Genomic DNA, 22,157 nt, shown 5'->3' on the forward strand with positions numbered 1-22,157 from the left:
GACGTGGAAAGCCGCCAGGGAAAGGCGCCAGAGAACAAAAGCCCCAAAGACTGATTCCCACTGAGCCCATCCCCCCGCCACAGGGGGGTGGGGCAACTCCGCCCAAACAGGGTTGCCTGAGTAACAGTGCGGCAGGCCCCTCCCGTAGAAGACAGGCTGGGAAAACAAGAGGCCAGCAACCCTAAGGTCCTAAGAAAACAGGTGCATCTTGCTTGGGTTCTGGTCAATAATTTGGACTCTATACATTCCCTCAAACACCCATCAACAGAATGACTAGGAGGAGGAGCCCCCAAAACAGAAAAGACTCAGAGATTATTACTTATGCTGCAGATTTACAAATGGATGCAGATATAACCAAGATGTCGGAGATGGAATTCAAGCTAGCAATTGTGAAGACAGTGGCTAGAATGGAGAAATCAATTAATGGCAACATAGAGTCTCTAAGGGCAGAAATAAAAGGTGAATTGGCAGAACTTAAAAATGCTATCAATGAGATCCAATCCAATCTAGATAATCTAACAGCTAGGGTAACTGAGACAGAAGAGAGAATAAGCGATCTGGAAGACAGTATAATAGATAAAAAGGGAAAAGAGGAGGCCAGGGAAAAACAACTCAGAATCCATGAAAATAGAATCAGAGAAATAAGTGACACCATGAGGCGTTCCAATGTCAGAATAATTGGAATCCCGGAGGGAGTGGAGAGAGAGAGAGGGCTAGAAGATGTATTTGAGCAAATTGTAGCTGAGAACTCCCCTAACCTGGGGAATGAAACAAACATTCGAGTCCTAGAGGCAGAGAGGACCCCTCCTAAGATCAAGGAAAACAGGCCAACACCCCGGCATGTAATAGTAAAACTTGCAAATCTTAGAACCAAGGAAACCATCTTAAGGCAGTTAGGGGGAAGAGATTCCTTACATACAGAGGGAGGAACATCAGAATAATGTCAGACCTATCCACAGAGACCTGGCAAGCCAGAAAGGCCTGGCAAGACATATTCAGGGTACTAAATGAGAAGAACATGCAGCCAAGAATACTTTATCCGGCAAGGCTTTCATTTAGAATGGATGGAGAGATGCAGAACTTCCACGACTGGCAGAAGTTGAAAGAATATGTGACCACTAAGCTGGCCCTGCAAGAAATATTAAGGGGGGTTCTATAAAAGGAGAAAGACCCCAAGAGTGATATACAACAGAAATTTACAGGGACAATCTATAAAAACAATGTCTTCACAGGCAACATGATGACAATTAATTCATATCTTTCAATAATCACTCTCAATATGAATGGCCTAAACGCTCCCATAAAACGGCACAGGGTTGCAGATTGGATAAAAAGACAGGACCCATCCATATGCTGTCTACAAGAGACTCATTTTGAACCTAAAGATACATCCAGACTGAAAGTGAAGGGATGGAGATCCATCTTCCATGCCAGCGGACCTCAAAAGAAAGCTGGGGTAGCAATTCTTATATCAGACAAATTAGATTTTAAACTAAAGTCTGTAATAAGAGACACAGAAGGACACTATATCATTCTTAAAGGGTCTATCCAACAAGAAGATCTAACAATTGTAAATATCTATGCCCCCAACATGGGAGCAGCCATCTACATAAGCCAACTGTTAACCAAAATAGAGTCATATTGATAACAATACATTAATTGTAGGAGACCTCAATACTCCACTCTCAGCAATGGACAGATCATCTAAGCAGAAAATCAACAAGGAAACAAGAGCTTTGAATGATACATTGGACCAGATGGACCTCATAGATATTTACAGAACATTCCACCCTAAAACAACAGAATACTCATTCTTCTCGAGCGCACATGGAACTTTCTCCAGAATAGACCATATACTGGGTCACAAATCAGGTCTCAACCAATACCAAAAGATTGAGATTGTTCCCTGCATATTCTCAGACCACAATGCTCTAAAACTGGAACTCAATCACAAAAAAAAATTTGGCAGAAATTCAAACACTTGGAAGCTAAAGACAACTCTGCTCAAGAATGTTTGGGTCAACCAAGAAATCAAAGAAGAACTTAAACAATTCATGGAAATCAATGAGAACGAAAACACATCAGTCCAAAACCTGTGGGATACTGCAAAGGCGGTCCTAAGGGGGAAATACATAGCCACCCAAGCCTCACTCAAAAAAATAGAAAAATCCCGAATTCACCAACTAACTCTACACCTTAAAGAACTAGAGAAAAAGCAACAAACGATGCCTAAGCCACGCATTAGAAGAGAAATAATTAAAATTAGAGCAGAAATCAATGAATTAGAAACCAGAAACACAGCAGATCAGATCAATGAAACTAGAAGTTGGTTCTTTGAAAGAATTAATAAGATTGATAAACCACTGGCCAGACTTATCCAAAAGAAGAGAGAAAGGACCCAAATTAATAAAATTATGAATGAAAGGGGAGAGATCACCACTAACACCAAGGAAATAGAAACAATTATTATAAATTATTATCAACAACTATATGCCAATAAACTGAGCAATCTGGATGAAATGGAGGCCTTCCTGGAAACCTATAAGCTGCCAAGATTGAAACAGGAAGAAATTGACAACCTGAATAGGCCAATAACCAGTAACGAGATTGAAGCAGTGATCAAAAACCTCCCAAAAAACAAGAGTCCAGGGCCTGATGGATTCCCTGGGGAATTCTACCAAACATTCAAAGAAGAAATAATACCTATTCTACTGAAGCTGTTTCAAAAAATAGAAACAGAAGGAAAACTTCCAAACTCATTCTATGAGGCCAGCATTACCTTAATCCCCAAACCAGGCAAAGACCCCATCAAAAAGGAGAATTTCAGACCGATATCCCTGATGAATATGGATTCCAAAATCCTCAACAAAATCCTAGCTAATAGGATCCAACAATACATTAAAAGGATCATCCACCACGACCAAGTGGGATTTATCCCCGGGATGCAAAGGTGGTTCAATATTCGCAAATCAATCAATGTGATAGAACACATTAATAAGAGGAGGGAGAAGAACCATATGGTCCTCTCAATTGATGCAGAAAAAGCATTTGACAAAATACAACATCCTTTCCTGATTAAAACTCTCCAGAGTATAGGGATAGAGGGAACATTCCTCAAGCTCATAAAATCCATCTATGAAAAACCCACAGCGAATATCATTCTCCATGGGGAAAAGCTGAGAGCCTTTCCCTTAAGATCAGGAACACATCAAGGGTGCCCACTCTCACCACTGTTGTTCAACATAATACTAGAAGTCCTAGCAACAGCAATCAGACAACAAAAAGAAATAAAAGGTATTCAAATTGGCAAAGAAGAAGTCAAACTCTCTCTTTTCGCAGATGACATGATACTTTATGTGGAAAACCCAAAAGACTCCACCCCCAAATTACTAGAACTCATCCAGCAATTCAGTAATGTGGCAGGATACAAAATCAATGCACAGAAATCAGTTGCTTTCTTATACACTAACAACGCAACTGTAGAAAGAGAAATTAAAGAAACGATTCCATTTACAATAGCACCGAAAACCATAAGATACCTCGGAATAAACCTAACCAAAGAGGTAACGGATCTATACTCTAGGAACTACAAAACACTCATGAAAGAAATTGAAGAAGACACAAAAAGATGGAAAATATTCCATGCTCATGGATCGGAAGAATAAACATTGTTAAAATGTCTATGCTACCCAGAGCAATCTATACCTTCAATGCCATCCCGACATTTTTCAAAGTGCTGGAACAAACAATCCTAAAATTTGTATGGAATCAGAAAAGATCCCAAATTGCCAAGGAGATGTTGAAAAAGAAAAACAAAGCTGGGGGCATCATGTTGCCCGATTTCAAGCTATATTACAAAGCAGTGATCACCAAGACAGCATGATACTGGCACAAAAACAGACATACAGACCAATGGAACAGAATAGAGAACCCAGATATGGACCCTCAACTCTATGGTCAAATAATCTTTGACAAAGCAGGAAAAAACATGCAATGGAAAAAAGACAATCTCTTCAATAAATGGTGCTGGGAAAATTGGACAGCCACATGCAGAAGAATGAAACTCGACCATTCTCTAACACCATTCACAAAGATAAACTCAAAGTGGATGAAAGACCTCAATGTGAGACAGGAATCCATCAAAATCCTAGAGGAGAACATAGGCAGTAACCTCTTTGACATCGGCCACAGCAACTTCTTTCCAGATACATCTCCAAAAGCTAGTGAAACAAAAGCAAAAATGAACTTTTGGGACTTCATCAAGATAAAAAGCTTCTGCACAGCAAAGGAGACAGTCAACAAAACAAAGAGGCAACCCACAGAATGGGAGAAGATATTTGCAAATGACACTACAGATAAAGGGCTGGTATCCAAGATCCATAAAGAACTTCTCAAACTCAACACCCAAAAAACAAATAATCAAGTCAAAAAGTGGGCAGAAGAGATGAAAAGACACTTCTCTGAAGAAGACATACAAATGGCTAACAGACACATGAAAAAATGTTCATCATCATTAGCCATCAGGGAAATCCAAATCAAAACCACACTGAGATACCACCTTACACCAGTTAGAATGGCAAAAATGGACAGGGAAAGAAACAACAAATGTTGGAGAGGTTGTGGAGAAAGGGGAACCGTTCCTCTTACACTGTTAGTGGGAATGCAAGTTGGTACAGCCACTTTGGAAAACAGTGTGGAGGTTCCTCAAAAATTTAAAAATAGAGCTACCTTATGACCCAGCAATTGCCCTCCTGGGTATTTACCCCAAAGACACAGATGTAGTGAAAAGAAGGGCCGTATGCACCCCAATGTTCATAGCAGCAATGTCCGCAATAGCCAAACTGTGGAAAGAGCCGAGATGCCCTTCAACAGAAGAATGGATAAAGAAGATGTGGTCCATATATACAATGGAATATTACTCAGCCATCAGAAAAGATGAATACCCAACTTTTACATCAACATGGATGGGACTGGAGGAGATCATGCTAAGTGAAATAAGTCAAGCAGAGAAAGTCAATTATCATATGGTTTCACTTATTTGTGGAACATAAGGAATAACATGGAGGACATTAGGAGAAGGAAGGGAAAAATGGGGATGGGGGGAATTGGAGGGAGAGATGAACCATGAGAGACTATGGACCTGAGAAACAAACAGGGTTTTAGAAGGGAGGGGGGGTGGGGAGATGGGTTAGCCCAGTGATGGGTATTAAGGAGGGCACGTACTGCATGGAGCACTGGGTGTTATACAAAAACAATGGATCGTGGATCACTACATCAAAAACTAATGATGTAATGTATGGTGACTAACATAACATAATAAAATTAAAAAAAAAATATGTATACACACACACACACACACACACACACAGTGGAATATTATTCAGCCATAAAAAATGAAATCTTGCTATTTGCAACAACATGGATGGATATAGAGGGTATAATGCTAAGTGAAATAAGTCAATAATTCCACTGATATGTGGAATTTAAGAAACGAAACAAAGGAGAAAAGAGACAAACCAAAAAACAGACTCTTAACTATAGAGAACAAACTGATGGTTACCAGAGGGGAGGTAGGTAGAGGGATAGGTGAAATAGATAAAGGGGATTAAGAGTACACTTATCAGGGTGAGCACTGAGTAATGCATAGAATTGTCAGATTACTATATTGTCTACCTGAAACCAATATAACACTGTATGTTAATTATACTGGAATTTTTAAAATATAGAAAAAATTTTAAAAGACTGCATTTGACCTTAAAAAAAAGGGATAGTGTTGATGCTGTCTCTCTCATTCCAGAATAACTAATATTCATTAGCAGATACATGAACTAGTTGTGAGAACATACTTCTCATTAAGAGAGGAACTTTTTAATAAATTGGTGCTCTTGTATAGTAATCATAAAATTTGTAATATTTTCACTATTTTTACCAATTATGTCTGAATAATTATAATAACTCCAATTAGGAGATTTATTTTTGATGCTTTAAAAGCTTATATTCTCAGGAAATCTGTAAACTTTTTAAAATTTAACTTCTATATTTTCATAACAAAGAGATATGATATGGTAATTAATTAAAAATACACAATTAAAAATACCGAGCCTGGGTGGCTCAGTCAGTTAAGCGTCCAGCTCTTGGTTTCTGCTCAGGTCATGATCTCAGGGTCATGAGATCGAGCCCCATGTTGGCTCCGTGTTCAGCAAGTAGTCTGCTTGAGATTCTTTCCCTCCTTTTGTAGGGGAAGTGAAATGGACAGAGAAATGCAAGAGGGAAAGGACCAATGTCAAATTCCTATTACAAATTCCTATTTTATGAACTATTGGGACTTCATCAAGATAAAAAGCTTCTGCAAAGCAAAGGAACAGTCAACAAAACTAGAAGGCAACCTACGGAATGGGAGAAGATATTTGCAAATGACATATCAGATAAAGGGCTAGTATCCAACACCCAAAAAACTAATAATCCAGTCAAGAAATGGGCAGATGACATGAACAGACATTTCTGCAAAGAAGAGATACAAATGGCCAAGAGACACATGAAAAAATACTCAACATCACTTGGCATCAGGGAAATACAAATCAAAACCACAATGAGATACCACCTCACACCAGTCAGAATGGCTAAAATTAACATCAGGAAACTACAGATGTTGGCGAGGATGTGGAGAAAGGGGAACCCTGGTACGCTGTTGGTGGGAATGCAAGGTGGTGCAGCCACTCTAGAAAACCGTATGGAGGTTCCTCAAAAAGTTAAAAATAGAGCTATCCTATGACCCAGCAATTGTACTGCTAGGTATTTACCCCAAAGATACGAATGTAATGATCTGAAGAGGCACATGCACCCCAGTGCTCATAGCAGCAATCTCCACAATAGCCAAACTGTGGAAGGAGCTGAGATGTCCTTCAACAGATGAATGGATAAAGAAGATGTGGTACATATATACAATGGAATACTCAGCCATCAGAAAAAATGAATACTTACCGTTTACCTTGACATGGATGGAACTGGAGGGTATTATGCTGAGGGAAATAAGTCAATCAGAGAAAGACAATTATTATATGGTTTCACTCATATGAGGAATATAAGAAACAGTGCAGAGGATCATAGGGAAAGGAAGGGAAAACTGAATGGGAAGTCATCAGAGAGGGAGACAAATCATGAGAGACTCGTAACTCTGGGAAACAAACTGAGGGTTGCCGGAGGGGAGGTCGGTGGGGGGATGGGGTAACTGGGTGATGGGCATTAAGGAGGGCACGTGATGTCATGAGCACTGGGTGTTATATGCGACTGATGAATTATTGAACTCTACATCTGAAACTAATGATGCACTGTATGTTGGCTAATTGAATTTAAATTAAAAAAAATAAAATGAGGTTGACCTTTTAAAAAAAACAAATTCTTATTTTAGAAGTTTATTTTTTACTTTTTAAAATGGTGGGTATCAAATTACTTATGGTATTTCAATTCCTTTGGATATGGAAAAAGCAGTGAAACAATTATATTTTTAACGGTGAGTATTCTAATATGTGGGAAATTATACACTTTACAACTACTTAAACTTATGAAAAATTTAGTTCTCTGGTTAAGAATAGGAAATTATTTTGAGATATGTGAGTAAATGTTTTAAAGTCACAGGTCCACAGCATGTTGGATGCTGCACCGAATCCTGAAGAAATACACCGCATTTACGGAATTTCCCAGCGAATCCAACTGAAAGTGTTGCCTTTGTTCCACAGGATGGTCTGACGCCCCTGCACTGTGGAGCAAGGAGTGGTCATGAGCAGGTGGTGGAAATGCTGCTCGATCGAGCTGCCCCCATTCTTTCAAAAACCAAGGTAATTTCTTCCCAAGTTTTTGGACATGGACTGTATTTAGCTTTACATCCCTTTACTGCTTATTTAACTTATTTAACTGCCTTTTGAATAGTAGAAAAATGATACTGTTCCAACTTAGCAATGAAGAGTACTTGCCTAGTTCAGATCTTGGGAGAACCTCAAAATCAGTTTGGGTTTATGAGACCTTTTGATGGAGTGCACTCTGCCACAAAGTCATTTTTGTATGTGTTGCTTGTTTTTGCTTTATTTTGGGAACACTGAATGCTTGATCTTATAGCTCAGCAATGATCGCTTATTGGCGAAAGAAAATACAAGATCTAAAGTTTCGAAAGTCTGGGTGCTGGCTCTCTTTCTCCAGCCCTTTGGTTTATTTCTTAAGGGCTCACAGACTATTAAAGAGGATATTGTTTAACTGATAAAGGCTGGAAATTTTGGAAAGATGGCATCTTGCTTGGGCCTTTGGCGAAGTTGACATATGCAAAAGGAATGCATGATAATGAATGTTTTACAAAATGTCTTCTGGATTTTTCTGATAAAACATTTTGACACTATTAAAAAAGAGAGAATATTTGTAAATAAATTTTGATATAACTATTTTTATTAATCAAATCAGTGATTTTTGGAAGCTGCATTAAGCTTTTTTTTTTTTTTTAAGATTTTATTTATTTATTTGACAGAGAGAGAGACACAGCAAGAGAGGGAACACAAGCAGGCGGAGTGGGAGAGGGAGAAGCAGGCTTCCCGAGGAGCAGGGAGCCCAATGCGGGGCTCAATCCCAGGACCCTGGGATCATGACCTGAGCCAAAGGCAGATGCTTAAGGACTGAGCCACCCAGGCGCCCCCTGCATTAAGCTTTCTAAAGAGCCTTATTTCCAAACGTCATCAAAACAACAAAAACACATGTTACTCCTGTTTGCAAGTACTCTGGTCAGTGTTTTCTCAACAGCCCTAGTGGAGATGGACCAGACAATTAATTTTTAAGAGAACAAGGGTTTTTTAGGCAGCAGATGACATGGTTTAGTTGACATGATCTGGCTACTCTGACTGTTGCACGCTGGGAATGGGGCTGGAGAGGACCAAGGAGGGATGGAGGACAAGTAAGGAAGCTGCTGCAGGGTCCAGTTAGTGGTGACGTGGCTTGGAAGACAGCAGTAGAGGTGGAAAAAAGACATGTCTATAGACATCACACATCTGTTTTTATTTCCTTTCCTGTGTGTTTTGGGGGTGTGTGTGGGTGGGCCTGCACACACACACGTGTATGCCCTTGTGGAATTTATCTTTTTTTTTAATTTTTAAATTTTAAAATTAATTTTTATTTTATCAAAACAATAAGGCATAGCTAAAAATAAAATTGCTATCTCAGTCTTTTCTCCCTTTTGCTCATCTCATTGTCTTTTCTTTCTTTCCAAGGAATTTCCTTGATTTTTTTTTTTCTTTGTGCTTGTAATGTGCAAGAACATTTTCTTCTTCTCTGATAACTTCTTAAAGTATCCAGTTCTTTTTTTTTTTTTTAAAGATTTTTTATTTATTTATTTGAGAGAGAGAGAATGAGAGAGAGCAAGCACATGAGAGGGGGGAGGGTCAGAGGGAGAAGCAGACTCCCCGCCGAGCAGGGAGCCCGATGCGGGACTCGATCCAGGGACTCCAGGATCATGACCTGAGCCGAAGGCAGTCGCCCAACCAACTGAGCCACCCAGGCACCCCTTAAAGTATCCAGTTCTTGTTTAATGGATGCAATATAGTTTCTGAGAACACTCGAGATAACTTTTCTTTAATTTTTGTCTGCCTCTCTTCTGTCCCTAATTCCTCACAGTTTCTTTTTTCTCTTTGTTGGCTTTGGCTCTCTCTTTCATGTTGGGGGTTTCCCACAGATGTCTGTTCCTCACCATCCGTGTCAGGCACTAACATTTGTGTGGAAATTCTATGCCAGTGTAGACAGGGCTCCTGTCTACACTGGCATAGGAAATTCTATACACAGTGTAGACAGTGTATCAGGTGGTGGTTGGACGCGTCGCCCCATGTCACAGTTAGTTACCCTTTTTTCTGGGAAGTTCAGTTTTTTTGAGAGACGAATCCTCCAATCTTTTGCAGTGTACGGCTATGTCAGTACATTCAGAGTCAGAAAAAGGAAAAGGGGCTGTCATTCTGCCAGTCCTCTACGCATACACCAGTCACAACAGTGATAACGAATGTTTACGTGGTGTCTACTTCATAGCAGGCTCTAAGCACTTTACATATATCAACCCATTGAACCCCGCAATGAGGCACTAGTATTACTATTAGGCCCTTTTTGTAGATGAGGCGACTGAGACCCAAAGCAATAAAAAAGCTTTCTCAAGGTAGCTCAGTTCATGGCAGAACAAGGATTTGAACCCAGGCAGTCTAACTCGAGAGGCCACACCCTTGACACCCATACCATCCTTCCTTTTTCTGTGAGCACCTGCTCTCAGTCCAGAGCCTCACCACTGCCCCATGCTCTGCTCAGGCTCCTGCATCCAGAATCGCTCTGCTTCAATTTCTCCGGACACTGAACTCCTAATTTCCCGTAAGGACAAGGGACAATCATCTGGCTTTGTAAACCTGACAGCTCCATACACAGGTGAACCAATCCTGCTTTTGACTCCAAGCCTCATCTTTATCTTCCAAGGTGTGCTGTGTTTCTATATCCCCTGCCTTCGGGGCATCTGAGAGATAAATCACTTGTCTTTATTTTACCCAGTGGTATGTTGGAGCCCGATCATTGAGCCTACTGTGTGCATCTTTTTCCAGTTCTGTATTCAGTGACATCATGTTGATGGCTTGAAATCGGTCATGGTGGGGTTCTTTACGCCATGGGGATTGGCAAAGGCCACATATTGGGGTTTTTCTTTTTCAAAGAGCTGTTGTTGTTAAACATTAACCAGTATACCGCTGATGATACCCCTTCACAGACACTTAGCATTCCACCTTCTCTCTTCTGCCAGATGTGTTAACACACTAAACCCTCTTTTCACATTCTAAAATTTATAGACATCACACATCTGTTTTTATTTCCTTTCCTGTGTGTTTTGGGGGTGTATGTGGGTGGGCCTGCACACACACACGTGTATTTCCTTGTGGAATTTATCTTTTTTTTTTTAATTTTTAAAATTTAAAAAAAAATTTTTTTAACATATAATGTATTATTTGTTTCAGGAGTACAGGTCTATGATTCATCAGTCTTACACAACTCACAGCGCTCACCATAGCACATACCTTCCCCAGTGTCCGTCACCCAGCACCCCCATCCTTCCCACCCCCCATCACTCCAGCAACCCTCAGTTTGTTTCCTGAGTTTAAGAGTCTCTTATGGTTTGTCTCCCTCTCTGGTTTCATCTTTTAAATCACTTGGGAGTTTGGGAAAGGATGGATACACATAGGTCACGTATACCATGTTTGTTCAGAAATGTCCTCTTGCACTAATAAATTCCTGACCAGCATCTGACCACCTCTCTGCCCCATCTCCTGTTCTGCTCCCTGCCGTCTTCCAGCCAGCTGGCCTGCTTCCGCTTCCCAGAGTACACCAGGTTTGTCCTCACGTCCTGTGCCTATAGATGAGTGCCCTCAGCTTGTCCCAGATCTCTGCGGTCTCCACCCATTTTTCAACTCCGATCTTTTCTTCTCAGGGAGGCCTTCTTGTTAGCTTATCTTCTTGCGTGCTATCTCTCTCTTGGATAAAATGAAACCAAGGATTTTGCCTCCTTCAGTGCGGTACCCCAAGCACCTAAATTATTGTCTGGCACACAGTAGACCTCCAAGAAACATTTCCTGAATGAACGTTAAGTGAATGAATGCGTTCCTGGCTTTAAGGCCATCTGTTTAATTCCTTAAAGCTTTCATCTTTCTGAGCTAAGAAAACCCGTCGTGTTGGATCTGTATTTTCAGCTTTATGAGGGAACAGGATGTAATAAGAACCCTCTCCCTAGGGCAGATGGTCTTTACTTTCTTCTCCTTCTCCAATGACCTATAAGTTACCTACTCATATATTATTTTGTGTAATGTTAGAGAATTTTCTTCTTTTGTTGGCACTGCCTCCCATTTCTACTCTCCACGACTGTCATTTGATCTCTGAGATTTTGTTTCTTTGTTTACTTCACCGTTCAAAACATAAAGCAAAGGAATGTCTTGGCAGGAAGGAAAGGAGTGCCTTATGTACATATGCTCGTGGGAGGCAGTATCTCAAATGAGAAATGTCCCCATCCTTTGTTGCACATTAGTGTTTACTTTGATTCAGACTGTTAGAGTGGAATTTTTTAGGCAGAAATATTCTGATTGACCGACCATGTATGAAGTCTTTAAAGTTACATGAATATTTATTTTCCTATATATGCCGGGCAATCTGGGGAAATTATAATCCATGAACCTTTTGCTTTCAAGGCACACAACTAGTGTTGTGTTGAAATATATCACAGTGAATGAATGGTACCGTGAGAGCGGCTACGGGAAGGCTTGCACTGTTTCTTCCTATCTTGATCTCCTATTTTATATCATTTATAGATAAATTACGGGAAATACCTTGGCCCAGAGGATTCAGAAATCCCTGTGTCATCTGTGTCTATTTAATCCATCATTATTTTCAAAGTTCACCAATGACAAGGTTTTTGGAAACTGAATTTGCACTCGCTTCCTGCCCACCCCCCAGATATGTTAAACTATGTTACAGTGATTGATAGAGCCTCTCTTGATAATTGGATTCTCTAGAAATTTCCCAGGCTCCTCCACTTTGCCTCCATATTTAAAGGAAGCATGCTTGAAAGGACTGACATCTAAATACCTTATTTTTACCTTCACTGGGAAACAAGTACTGGATGCTAAATGTCCCTCCAACCTGTTTTTAAGGCTTTATTTACCTTTGAGCCGCTTCATTTCTTCTCGCAACTCTTTAAAGAATTCTTTTACTTATTCCTACCACGCGTGATTAACTGTGTCATTGAACCCAGTACATTTAAACTGGAGGCAAGCGTTAGTTAATGAATTGGTCAGTGCCTTGCCTTTCCTCATCACAGACACAGGGGGGCACCAGATTGATGGAAGAGGAAAAATTTCATTTCTACATTGATATGAAATGAAATGTGTTGTTTTCGTCAGATCTTTTTTATTAATCAATATCAAGTGTTAGTAACTTGTAAGGAAAAATAAAAACCAGTGTAATGAATACCAATCTACTTCTGCTTTTTTTTTTTTTTTTTTAATCTTTTTCACTCTTAAATATTAAGAATTCCAGGGACGCCTTGCCGGCTCAGTCGGTGGAGCATGCAACTTTTGATCTCAGGGTTGTGGCTTCAAGCCCCATTTTGGGAATGGAGATTGCTTAAAAATCTTTAAAAAAAAAAAAAAAGAATTCCAATTAACTGGGAATATGATAAATAATGGACATTAGTGCAATTCACATTTCTTTTTTTTTTAAGTAGGCTCCACGTCCAGCGTGGAGCCCAGCACGGGGTTTGAACTCACAACCCCAAGATCAAGACCTGAGCTGAGATCAAGAGTGGAATGTTTAACTGGCTGAGCCACCCAAGAGCCCCAATTCACCCTATTTTTAAATCAGAAAAGAAATTATCTTGGAAAATTTGTTTTCAACTGATAAAAGAAGTGAGAGGACTAGTTTTAAAAGTAGCTATAGTTCAAAACAATCATCAAAACCTTTTAAAAAGAGGGTGCCTGGCTGGCTCAGTTGGTAGAGCATGCGACTTTGATCTTTGATCCCGTGTGTGGTATAGAGTTTACTTAAAATTAAAAGTAATATTACATGTTAACTAACTGGAATTTAAATAATAGAACTTAAAAAAAACTTTTAAAAAAAAGAAGGTATTTCTGTGTGAAAAACTAGGTTTTCATCTTTTCATATTTGTGCTGTATTTTGTGTTTGGCACATTTGCGTTTAAAAGGTAAAACAGTAAACTCTGATTTTCTTGCGTGTTCCAGAATGGATTGTCTCCATTGCACATGGCCACACAAGGGGATCACTTGAACTGTGTGCAGCTTCTCCTCCAGCATAACGTGCCCGTGGATGACGTCACCAATGACTACCTGACTGCCCTGCACGTGGCTGCCCACTGTGGCCATTACAAAGTCGCCAAGGTTCTCCTGGACAAGAAAGCGAACCCCAATGCCAAAGCCCTGGTGAGTGGCTCAGCCAACAGGTCCAGCCTATGTTGTCTTGCTGACAACGTGCGACCTCCGCAGGAGAGGGATTACCTTGAGGAGGTAAAAACAGAAGGTCTAGTTAAATAAAGTGTACGTCCTATCAACTGTTTCAAATATCCTTTAAAGAAACGGCCTATTTCTGACGTGAACAAGGCTGATGGATCTTACATAAGTATGACCCAAAGACTGTGTAAGTACAAAAAAGACTGAGGTGGTCACACTTATCTTACTGAAGGTAAACTTATGTGAATTAAATTATTTTTCTGAGATCTAAAAACATGAGGCAAAGTGGTCAAAAAACTTTCTCTTACACATCAGCGGTCTGGGAATTTGTGAGCTGAAATTTTGTGTTATGTTTACCATGTAAGCTAACGTACGGCCTGTCATCTCCTTTTCCTACTGATAAAAATGAAAATTTGGGCCTGATTTGTAGTCTTAACTCCTAAAATGATCTGTTATTTTAACCCCTAGCTGTATTATAGTTTGATTTTCTTGATGAGATAGTGTTTTTGTCTTTGGAAAAATAAATAATCCCAATTTGGTAAGCTGTTTAAATTTAGTTTGGAATAAGCACCCATGTTTAGGAAAAAAAACAGTCACCAAATGTTAGGGAAAACATGTGAGTTGACGAGCAATTTTGAGGTACAGCCTGTCATCTGATCAACTGATTTAAGAAGGGTCACTGTTCCTTTCCAGCTGGTGCTGTCTCCCTGTCCGAAGGGCTCCCCAGCACCTCAGCTGCTCTGGGGGCCCAAAACTCGAGGACTGAGGAGCACTCCGACCCCAGGCCGTCATTGTCACTCTAAAAGCTTTTACCACAGCAGCATTTCAAGAGCTGTTGACCTGCCCAGTATATCAAACATATCTTTGAATTCTGAGAAGGGAGGAAAAGAAATTAGCAATCATGACTCATTTTTCCATACAAGAAAAAAAAAAAAAAAGCCTTAGAACAGGGTGTGGGCATTCACTCTTATTTTCCTCTGACTCGGAAGATTTCACAACATGTGGAGGTTGTAGCCAGTCCTCCTGGGATGGACTATGGCCAGGTAAACGGTCTCAGAATGGCTATGGAAACACCTCTAGTGACTTTGATGTAAGCTTTTATAGTGGACCCTGATACTTGATGGTTCTCTATGGCGACTGAAAAATGCTCTGTGGTCTCAATTATCAGGCAGTACGATTTGGGAGGTAATTTGTTAAAAAGCAGACTCCTTTATTAGATTAAATATTAAACCAAATGATCCAATAACATTGGGTTGTTTCCTGCTTCCTTGGAGTAAGCACCTATTTGAACCTTAAAACTGGAAGGGATGAAAACATTCTAGAACCAGTCTTGTAGTTGTCCTAAAATGCAGCAGAGAATACTGAATGGCATTGGCAAAGTTTTGACTGTGAGGACAAATGTTCGGGCCCAGCTGTTTTTAGTCTGTATTTGAAATGAGATGGAGGAGGGAGGGACATATTATTTGGAAGAGTGAATTCCAAAATAAAATAATCTAAAAAAAAAAAAAAATGCATGACCATTTTGCCTCAGCTACCAAGAGGCTGCGACAAAAATTCACTTCCTGTTCATGATCACCAGAGTACTGTGGATTTCTAGGAGCAGCTAGACTACCTACGCTTCCAGAAAAGCATCTGCATTCTGTTTAACCCCTCCTTGTTTCATGTACTTCCAAATTCTTGCAGAACATCATTTTCCAAACATTTTGCCACACTCAGAGGAATTGGATTTCCATGAAAAGCAGTCATGCTTCTATGTCTTTGTCCCTTTCAGAATGGCTTTACTCCTCTTCATATTGCCTGCAAGAAGAATCGAATTAAAGTAATGGAACTCCTTCTGAAACACGGTGCATCCATCCAAGCCGTAACCGAGGTGAGGGGAGTAGGATTTCTGGGGTTCTCCAGGTCACCAGGGTGTACCTTCACAGCTGGACTCTCAGAGCCATCCTCCATGAGCAGCTCATTTTGCTGTGTATGTGATCGCTACTGATTACTTTCTGAACCCTTCACCCGAGGGGCTGCACGTCCGGAGAACAGACACGTGTATGGGGGGGGATGAGTGCAAACACATCATCCAAAACACACGCTTCGTGCTCAAGGGTGAGTGGCACCATCACTGAAAGCATAATTTACATGAAATCCTGTCGTGCAGCGCTTCTCAGTTGGGGGTGATTTTGCCCCCCAGGGGGCATCTGACAAAGTCTGAAGGTATTTTTAGCTGTGACAGCCAGATGGTGCTACTTGTGTCCAGAGGCTAGAGGCCAGATGCTACGGAATATTTTACAGTGTACAGGCCAGCCTTCTACACCAAAGAATTATCTGGCGCAAAATGTCACATGTGCCAAGGTTGAGAAACTCTGTGTACCACCACCTCTCCGTGTTTGTAAACTGAACCTTTCTCTCTCTCAAAATTCAGAATTAATGAAACACAGAGTTGCTGAAGTTAATAAAGGACTAGCTCTAGGTTTCTTTTGTACAAACCGACATGGAACTCAGAGGAGTGTTCCACCAGGGCCCGTGCTGAGCCTGCCCCACAGCAACCCAAGCTTGGCCTCCAGCCCTCCAGACTCTCCATCGCTGCCCCACCCCCAGCACCCCGGTCTCCATAGGTGCCAACCGGGGCACCTCCCTAGACCGGACACCCTTTCACTCACCTCCCTATCTCTGCACCCTCCATGTGTCACCCCCTCTTTGCTCAGCTAATCCTACACACGCTCCAGGATGGGATCGGGGGCCACCCTCTCCAGGAAATCCTTCACCCCCTGGCCTGGTCTAGGAGCTCCTCCTCAGAGCGCCTCTTCCCGTGCCTATTTCCATCGAAGCCCTTAGGACCTAGGCTCACCTGCCCCAAGAAAGCCCAGGCTCCACTAGCGCAGGCTGAGTCCCGCTGGTCTGTAGATGCCAGCAGCACAGTGTAGGCCATCCAGTAAAGGTCGTTGAATGCACCAATAAAGACTGGTGCATCGGACGCAAATATAAAATTTGAGATCTAGCCCAGTGACCATTGCTTTGCCTCAGTTTCTTATCTGCAAATGAAATATTTGCCTTGATTTGTAACAATTTTAAAATTATTAAATGGTTGAAAATATTAATACTACTTTGTTCTTTCATCACTCTTATGGCTTTATTATGGCACCTGTGATTTTAAAAGCTTATTCTCAGTGCACAGCAACCATTTTTTAAAGGTCAGAATGGGCTCTGAAATGAAATTTTTTTGACTGATGTTTGAATAAATATCCAGAGACGTCAGCCGCTGAGAAGGGACTGCTGCCAGACCTGTAGGTACTCCCTCGGAGCTTTCAAAGGCAGGGCAGACCGAGAAGAGGGCTTGGCCCTGCATATGTTCTAATGACTCCCCCTGCTGATGGAAAAAAGTGCCAAATTACAACACAGTTCTTTTCTCCAGTTTCCTCCGTTCCCACTATTTGAAGGCGGGGCAACCAGAATTCTTTCTCTTTTGCCTTTTACCTCACTTTTATTAGGCAGAATTCCTTTCACGTATTTTTTTGACATTTTTTTGACATTTCTCAAATTTCTGTTGTGATTGGTATCTCCTTCTCACTCTCTTTAAAAAAAAAATTACCTTTTTCTAGCCATATTAAATATTTTTAAATATTTTTACCAAATGATGATGTTCATGTTGCAAGTGGAATGAAATTCTAAAAAATTACAAGTGGCATCATTTCACATAAAAAGCACAAATGTTATGGGTTGTGTGTGGGGGGGGGATTGAGACAAACATAACATTTAAAGTCTAGTCTAGTGACCATTGTATTATTTCCCTTAATCATGTCATAAAACTATAAATATTAATTTATAATCATAAAATTAAAAAATTAAATGATTAAAGCTAGTAATGCCGATTTGCTCATTTATTAGAAAGTTGGCATTAAGTACCATGCTCTTTCGTGTATAATGTAATCAGTTGATTCTTAGTGCATGGGAATCATTTTTAAAGGCCAAAATGAGATCTGAAATAAAAGTCAACTTTTTACTAATATGTATGTAATCACATGCACACTGCTCTCTCCCCACCCCCAACACACACACACATAATTATATGCATAAAGAAGGTTTGGTAGCAAAGGGAAAAAAACTTCAAGTCATTTTTCTCTAATTTTTTCTCATGGATCTTTATAAAATACATGAAATCTTTCTTCCTTAGTGGATATGACATAGGTCTTTCATAATCACTGAACCTGCTTTAAGGAAATGATGATCATGTACTGATACATTATCTTATAGAATCTGTGCCCATAATAGGCAATGTCCTGATGTCTTCTGATCTGATCACTCAAGTGGTTATGTTAAGGTGGGTGGGTGGGTGGGTGGATGGGGGGCAGGCAGGGAGGCAGGCAGACAAAACCTATTTATGATAAGATCACAACATTTCAAACTCTTTTCTTCCTAGTCGGGCCTTACCCCAATCCATGTTGCTGCCTTCATGGGGCATGTAAATATCGTATCACAACTAATGCATCATGGAGCCTCACCAAACACTACCAATGTGGTAAGTATCCTTTTAAGAAAGAAGGTCCAATTATGGATATTTAAGAAACTGGTAAAGATTGCTCTTATTTACTTATTTTTTATTATAATTAAATTAATTACTATTTACTGTGACTGCTTAAATGGACAAAATTTGAGAATACCTGTGGTTTCCTTTACTTCGAAGGCAAGATCCATTCAATTGCTAGCTGGTCACAAATTGTTAGGGCTTATGGGTTGTGTGCATTAGCCTTACAGATACGTTACTATTGGACATTATGCTCTGAAAAATAGCTTTTGTTGGGGGGAAGAATTTTTTTTTTTTTTTTTTTTTTTTTTACAATAGCAGTATTTAGGAAGTGTTTCATGTTGAGGAAGCACTTCAAATTATCATTATTGTAATTTCAAGTAAAATCAAAGTAATTTTTCTCTTTAGTGTGCTTCACCATGTTATAGCAAACCCATGGTTATAGCAAATCCATGTTCATAGATTATTGGGTGATATTGTTTTTCCACACTAATCATTCCTCTGCAGAACCATGAGACTCATATCAGAGTAAGTATCAGAGAAGTGATTTCTCACCCTAGATCTACACGTGGCATTTGACATTATTTTACAGGACTTTTAAGTTTGACATCATAGTGTTATTAGCGTAACAGACTGCAAGCCTAAGAACCCTAGTTGGACTCATGAGCACCAAAGCAGTAAAAATCAAATAAACCACACTCTAGCACAGAAGGGGCCATCCGCAAGGTCCTGCACACTCCCCTGAGGGTGGGCTTCCAGTAAGGCTCTCTGTCTTCTGGCGCCCAAATCAGCACATCCACAAGATAGCAACAGACCAGCTTCTCAGCTGACAGGTAATCTTTTCTGTTACTAATGCCAGAGAGTGAAGGACTCCCTTCATAAAGAGGACCCTGGATAATATGATAAACTCTATCCCCAATGCTTTACCAGTAAACATAGTAACAAGTTACATGTGAAATGTGTCTTTGTATATCCTGCCAGGGAGGTGGATATCCTATAAAGCAAGGCTTGATTTATAAATGGAATTTGTAGGTGGGTATCAGTGGTGTGAGAGAGTCTATTTGATTTCTGTGACTTTTTATTTCTGTCTATCCATGTTTTCTATGTGGTTTTCATTTTTTATTAAATAAATGAATAGATAGTATGAATTCAATTCTCTTTGGTGAAAATGAGGGAATGGCCGGGGTGGAGGAGTCCAGTGACAAAGAAAATGACCCCATGGGATAATGTGCAGACTAGGATACTGGTGTGCTGAGATAAAGCAGAGAGTGCAAACCAGCCAACCCCAGCCGAGTCTGGCCCTCAGGGGTGTCTATGTTGCCCCTGAAGATTTGGGTTTTTGTTTTGTTCTGGGAGCAACTCTGATTTTGTGGTCCAGGCTTAAGAAGTATACATCAAAACTGCCACTGCTTTTGAAAAACAGGAAGGTGTGGTCTGCCAGGGCTGGCATCCTGCACGGCGACTGAAGCCGTCCGCATATCGGGAAGCAGTGGCCTCCCGTGGGCGAGGCGTGGGGCTCTCTTGTGGAGCATCCCCAGGTGCCCTCCTTCACTCATCTCCTCTCCTGCTGGGCTCCAGTGAGCATTCAGCTCTCGAGCCCTGAGGAGGCCACACAGAGCAACACTTATGACACTGACAGAGACTGGGCTCCCCAGTGTTACAGCAGTCCTTCCATCGTGAATCAGGTGGATGTGAACTTCTTGAGTATTTAATTTCCTACCTTTCCTCATTTTCAATAAGGAAGTACTTGGGACTATTTTTTACCTAAAAAAAAAAAAAAAGCCCTCCATCATAAGCTTTATGCAAATAAGATGTGCCACCCTTCTTGAGAGCTGCAGTTAATTACCTTTGGCTCCTGTCCCCCAGAGAGGAGAAACAGCGCTGCACATGGCGGCTCGGTCTGGCCAAGCCGAAGTCGTGAGGTATCTGGTGCAAGACGGAGCTCAGGTAGAAGCTAAAGCCAAGGTACGTGTAACACATGAAAGTGTGTGCTGTTGAGGAAAAAACCCTTGATTTAATTACAACCTTTAAACACATGCATGCTCTCTTCCAGGAATACTTTTATAAAATAATGATGAAAGTCTCTATCCATGTGATATTGTAAAAAAAAAAAAAAATCCCAACACATTTGTCCATTCAATTATTTGACAAAATTAAATGGAACAAGAACTTTGTGCCAGAAAGAACTCTGTGTCCTTGGCATATTGTTAGCCCCTAGCAGATGTGGAACCAAACCGAGACTTGGTCCAGAGTTCTTCGCACTCCACGGAGAAGGGCTTAGGCTCAAAGCTTCTAGAACAAGCACAATTCGGAAGCGTGATTGAACTCTTTTGGTTGACTTCTATGTCACTTGTCACAGCCATAAAAGGAAAAGGAAGTTTTTACTTTTTCTTCACAAGTTGTGAAGCTATAAACCCTGAGACTTGAATCGGAATGGCTTTCAGGGATGGGCCTTTATGTAGAAGAATGTCAGGGTTGAGTTTGAGTGCTTCATTCTCTGCCTGGTGTTTAACTTCCAGAAGAAACCCACTTACCTGTCACTATTGAGATGGGTAGTTGGTCTGGTTATCAAAATGGCAATTCAGGTCAGGAATCATAAATAAACATGTAAACGCCTTAGCCGCTTAATTTAACCTTCATATATAAATATACATTTATTTGCATGGTGTGCAGTTTCTAGTTTCAAGTTAGGTAGAGAGAAAACCAAGACATGTATGAAGCAGTTTGTATACAGAGTATTTGTAGACTTTTATAATATTCCCCCAATGTATTTAGCCACCTCACCTGTATCTAATTTGACCACAATTGTTTTTTAGCAACTTCTGTCAACACTCTCCAAAGCTTTCAACTTAGTATTCTTAGGGAAAGATTAAGCCTTCCTTTTCATACTCCGGTTTTACCTGCTAACATATTATGTGGTTATATAATTAAAGTAATTAGAGCAAGTATAGCACAGAGTAGTAAGGTGACTAGTACAAACTTACTAGTGTGGGAACAAACACAACTAGATCGTTGTAAGCATGAAATCTGCAGATGAGCACTGAGGTTGTAACATCCTGAGCATCAGACACACACTTTGAGTGTCCAATATACTGTGGTGCCAGTTGGTGGATTTTACAGAGGATCTGGAGACCTTTTCTATAAAGGGCCAGAGAGTAAATATTTTAGGCTTTGCCAGATGCACCATCTCAGTCACAGCTGCTCAACTCTGATGTTCTGGAGCAAAAAGCAGCCATAGGCAATACTGCATAAGCAGATGGGCATGTCTGTGTTCCAATAAAGCTTTATTTACAAACACAGGCAGCAACTGGATTTGGCCCCTGGATTGTAGTTTTCTCACCCCTGATCTAAAGAGATTGGTTCAATCCACTTAATTAGTAAAGTGCAATGGATAAGAAAGGCTGTACTCTACCGTGGATTACAAGAAACCTCATTTTCTGAGTGTTGTTGGTTCTGTATCAAGCATTGTACCTAGGGAATGGTTTCACCCACAAGCTGAAATGGAAGACAAAATTTAGAGTGATTATTTTGTTAAGGAGGCAGTATGTATCATGATTCGGAACCTGACTTCCTCAGCCAGATGCCTGGGTCTAAATCTTGATCCACCACGTCCTAGCTGTGTAATGTTGGGCAAGTTAATT

General features: G+C 40.5%; 1 protein-coding gene across 1 annotated transcript in view; it reads left to right on the forward strand.

Annotated features, from left to right (window-relative positions):
• The window catches only part of ANK3 (ankyrin 3), a 333,563-nt gene that overhangs the window by 163,734 nt on the left and 147,672 nt on the right, over positions 1-22,157 (forward strand). The window contains exons 9-13 of the mRNA XM_078076917.1: positions 7,737-7,835; positions 13,779-13,976; positions 15,775-15,873; positions 18,412-18,510; positions 20,383-20,481. Of these exons, the coding sequence (XP_077933043.1) occupies positions 7,737-7,835; positions 13,779-13,976; positions 15,775-15,873; positions 18,412-18,510; positions 20,383-20,481 (594 nt within the window). The remainder of the gene's footprint in view (positions 1-7,736; positions 7,836-13,778; positions 13,977-15,774; positions 15,874-18,411; positions 18,511-20,382; positions 20,482-22,157) is intronic.

This window comes from Halichoerus grypus, chromosome 7, assembly GCF_964656455.1.
Source record: "Halichoerus grypus chromosome 7, mHalGry1.hap1.1, whole genome shotgun sequence".
Classification (NCBI taxonomy): Eukaryota; Metazoa; Chordata; class Mammalia; order Carnivora; family Phocidae; genus Halichoerus; species Halichoerus grypus.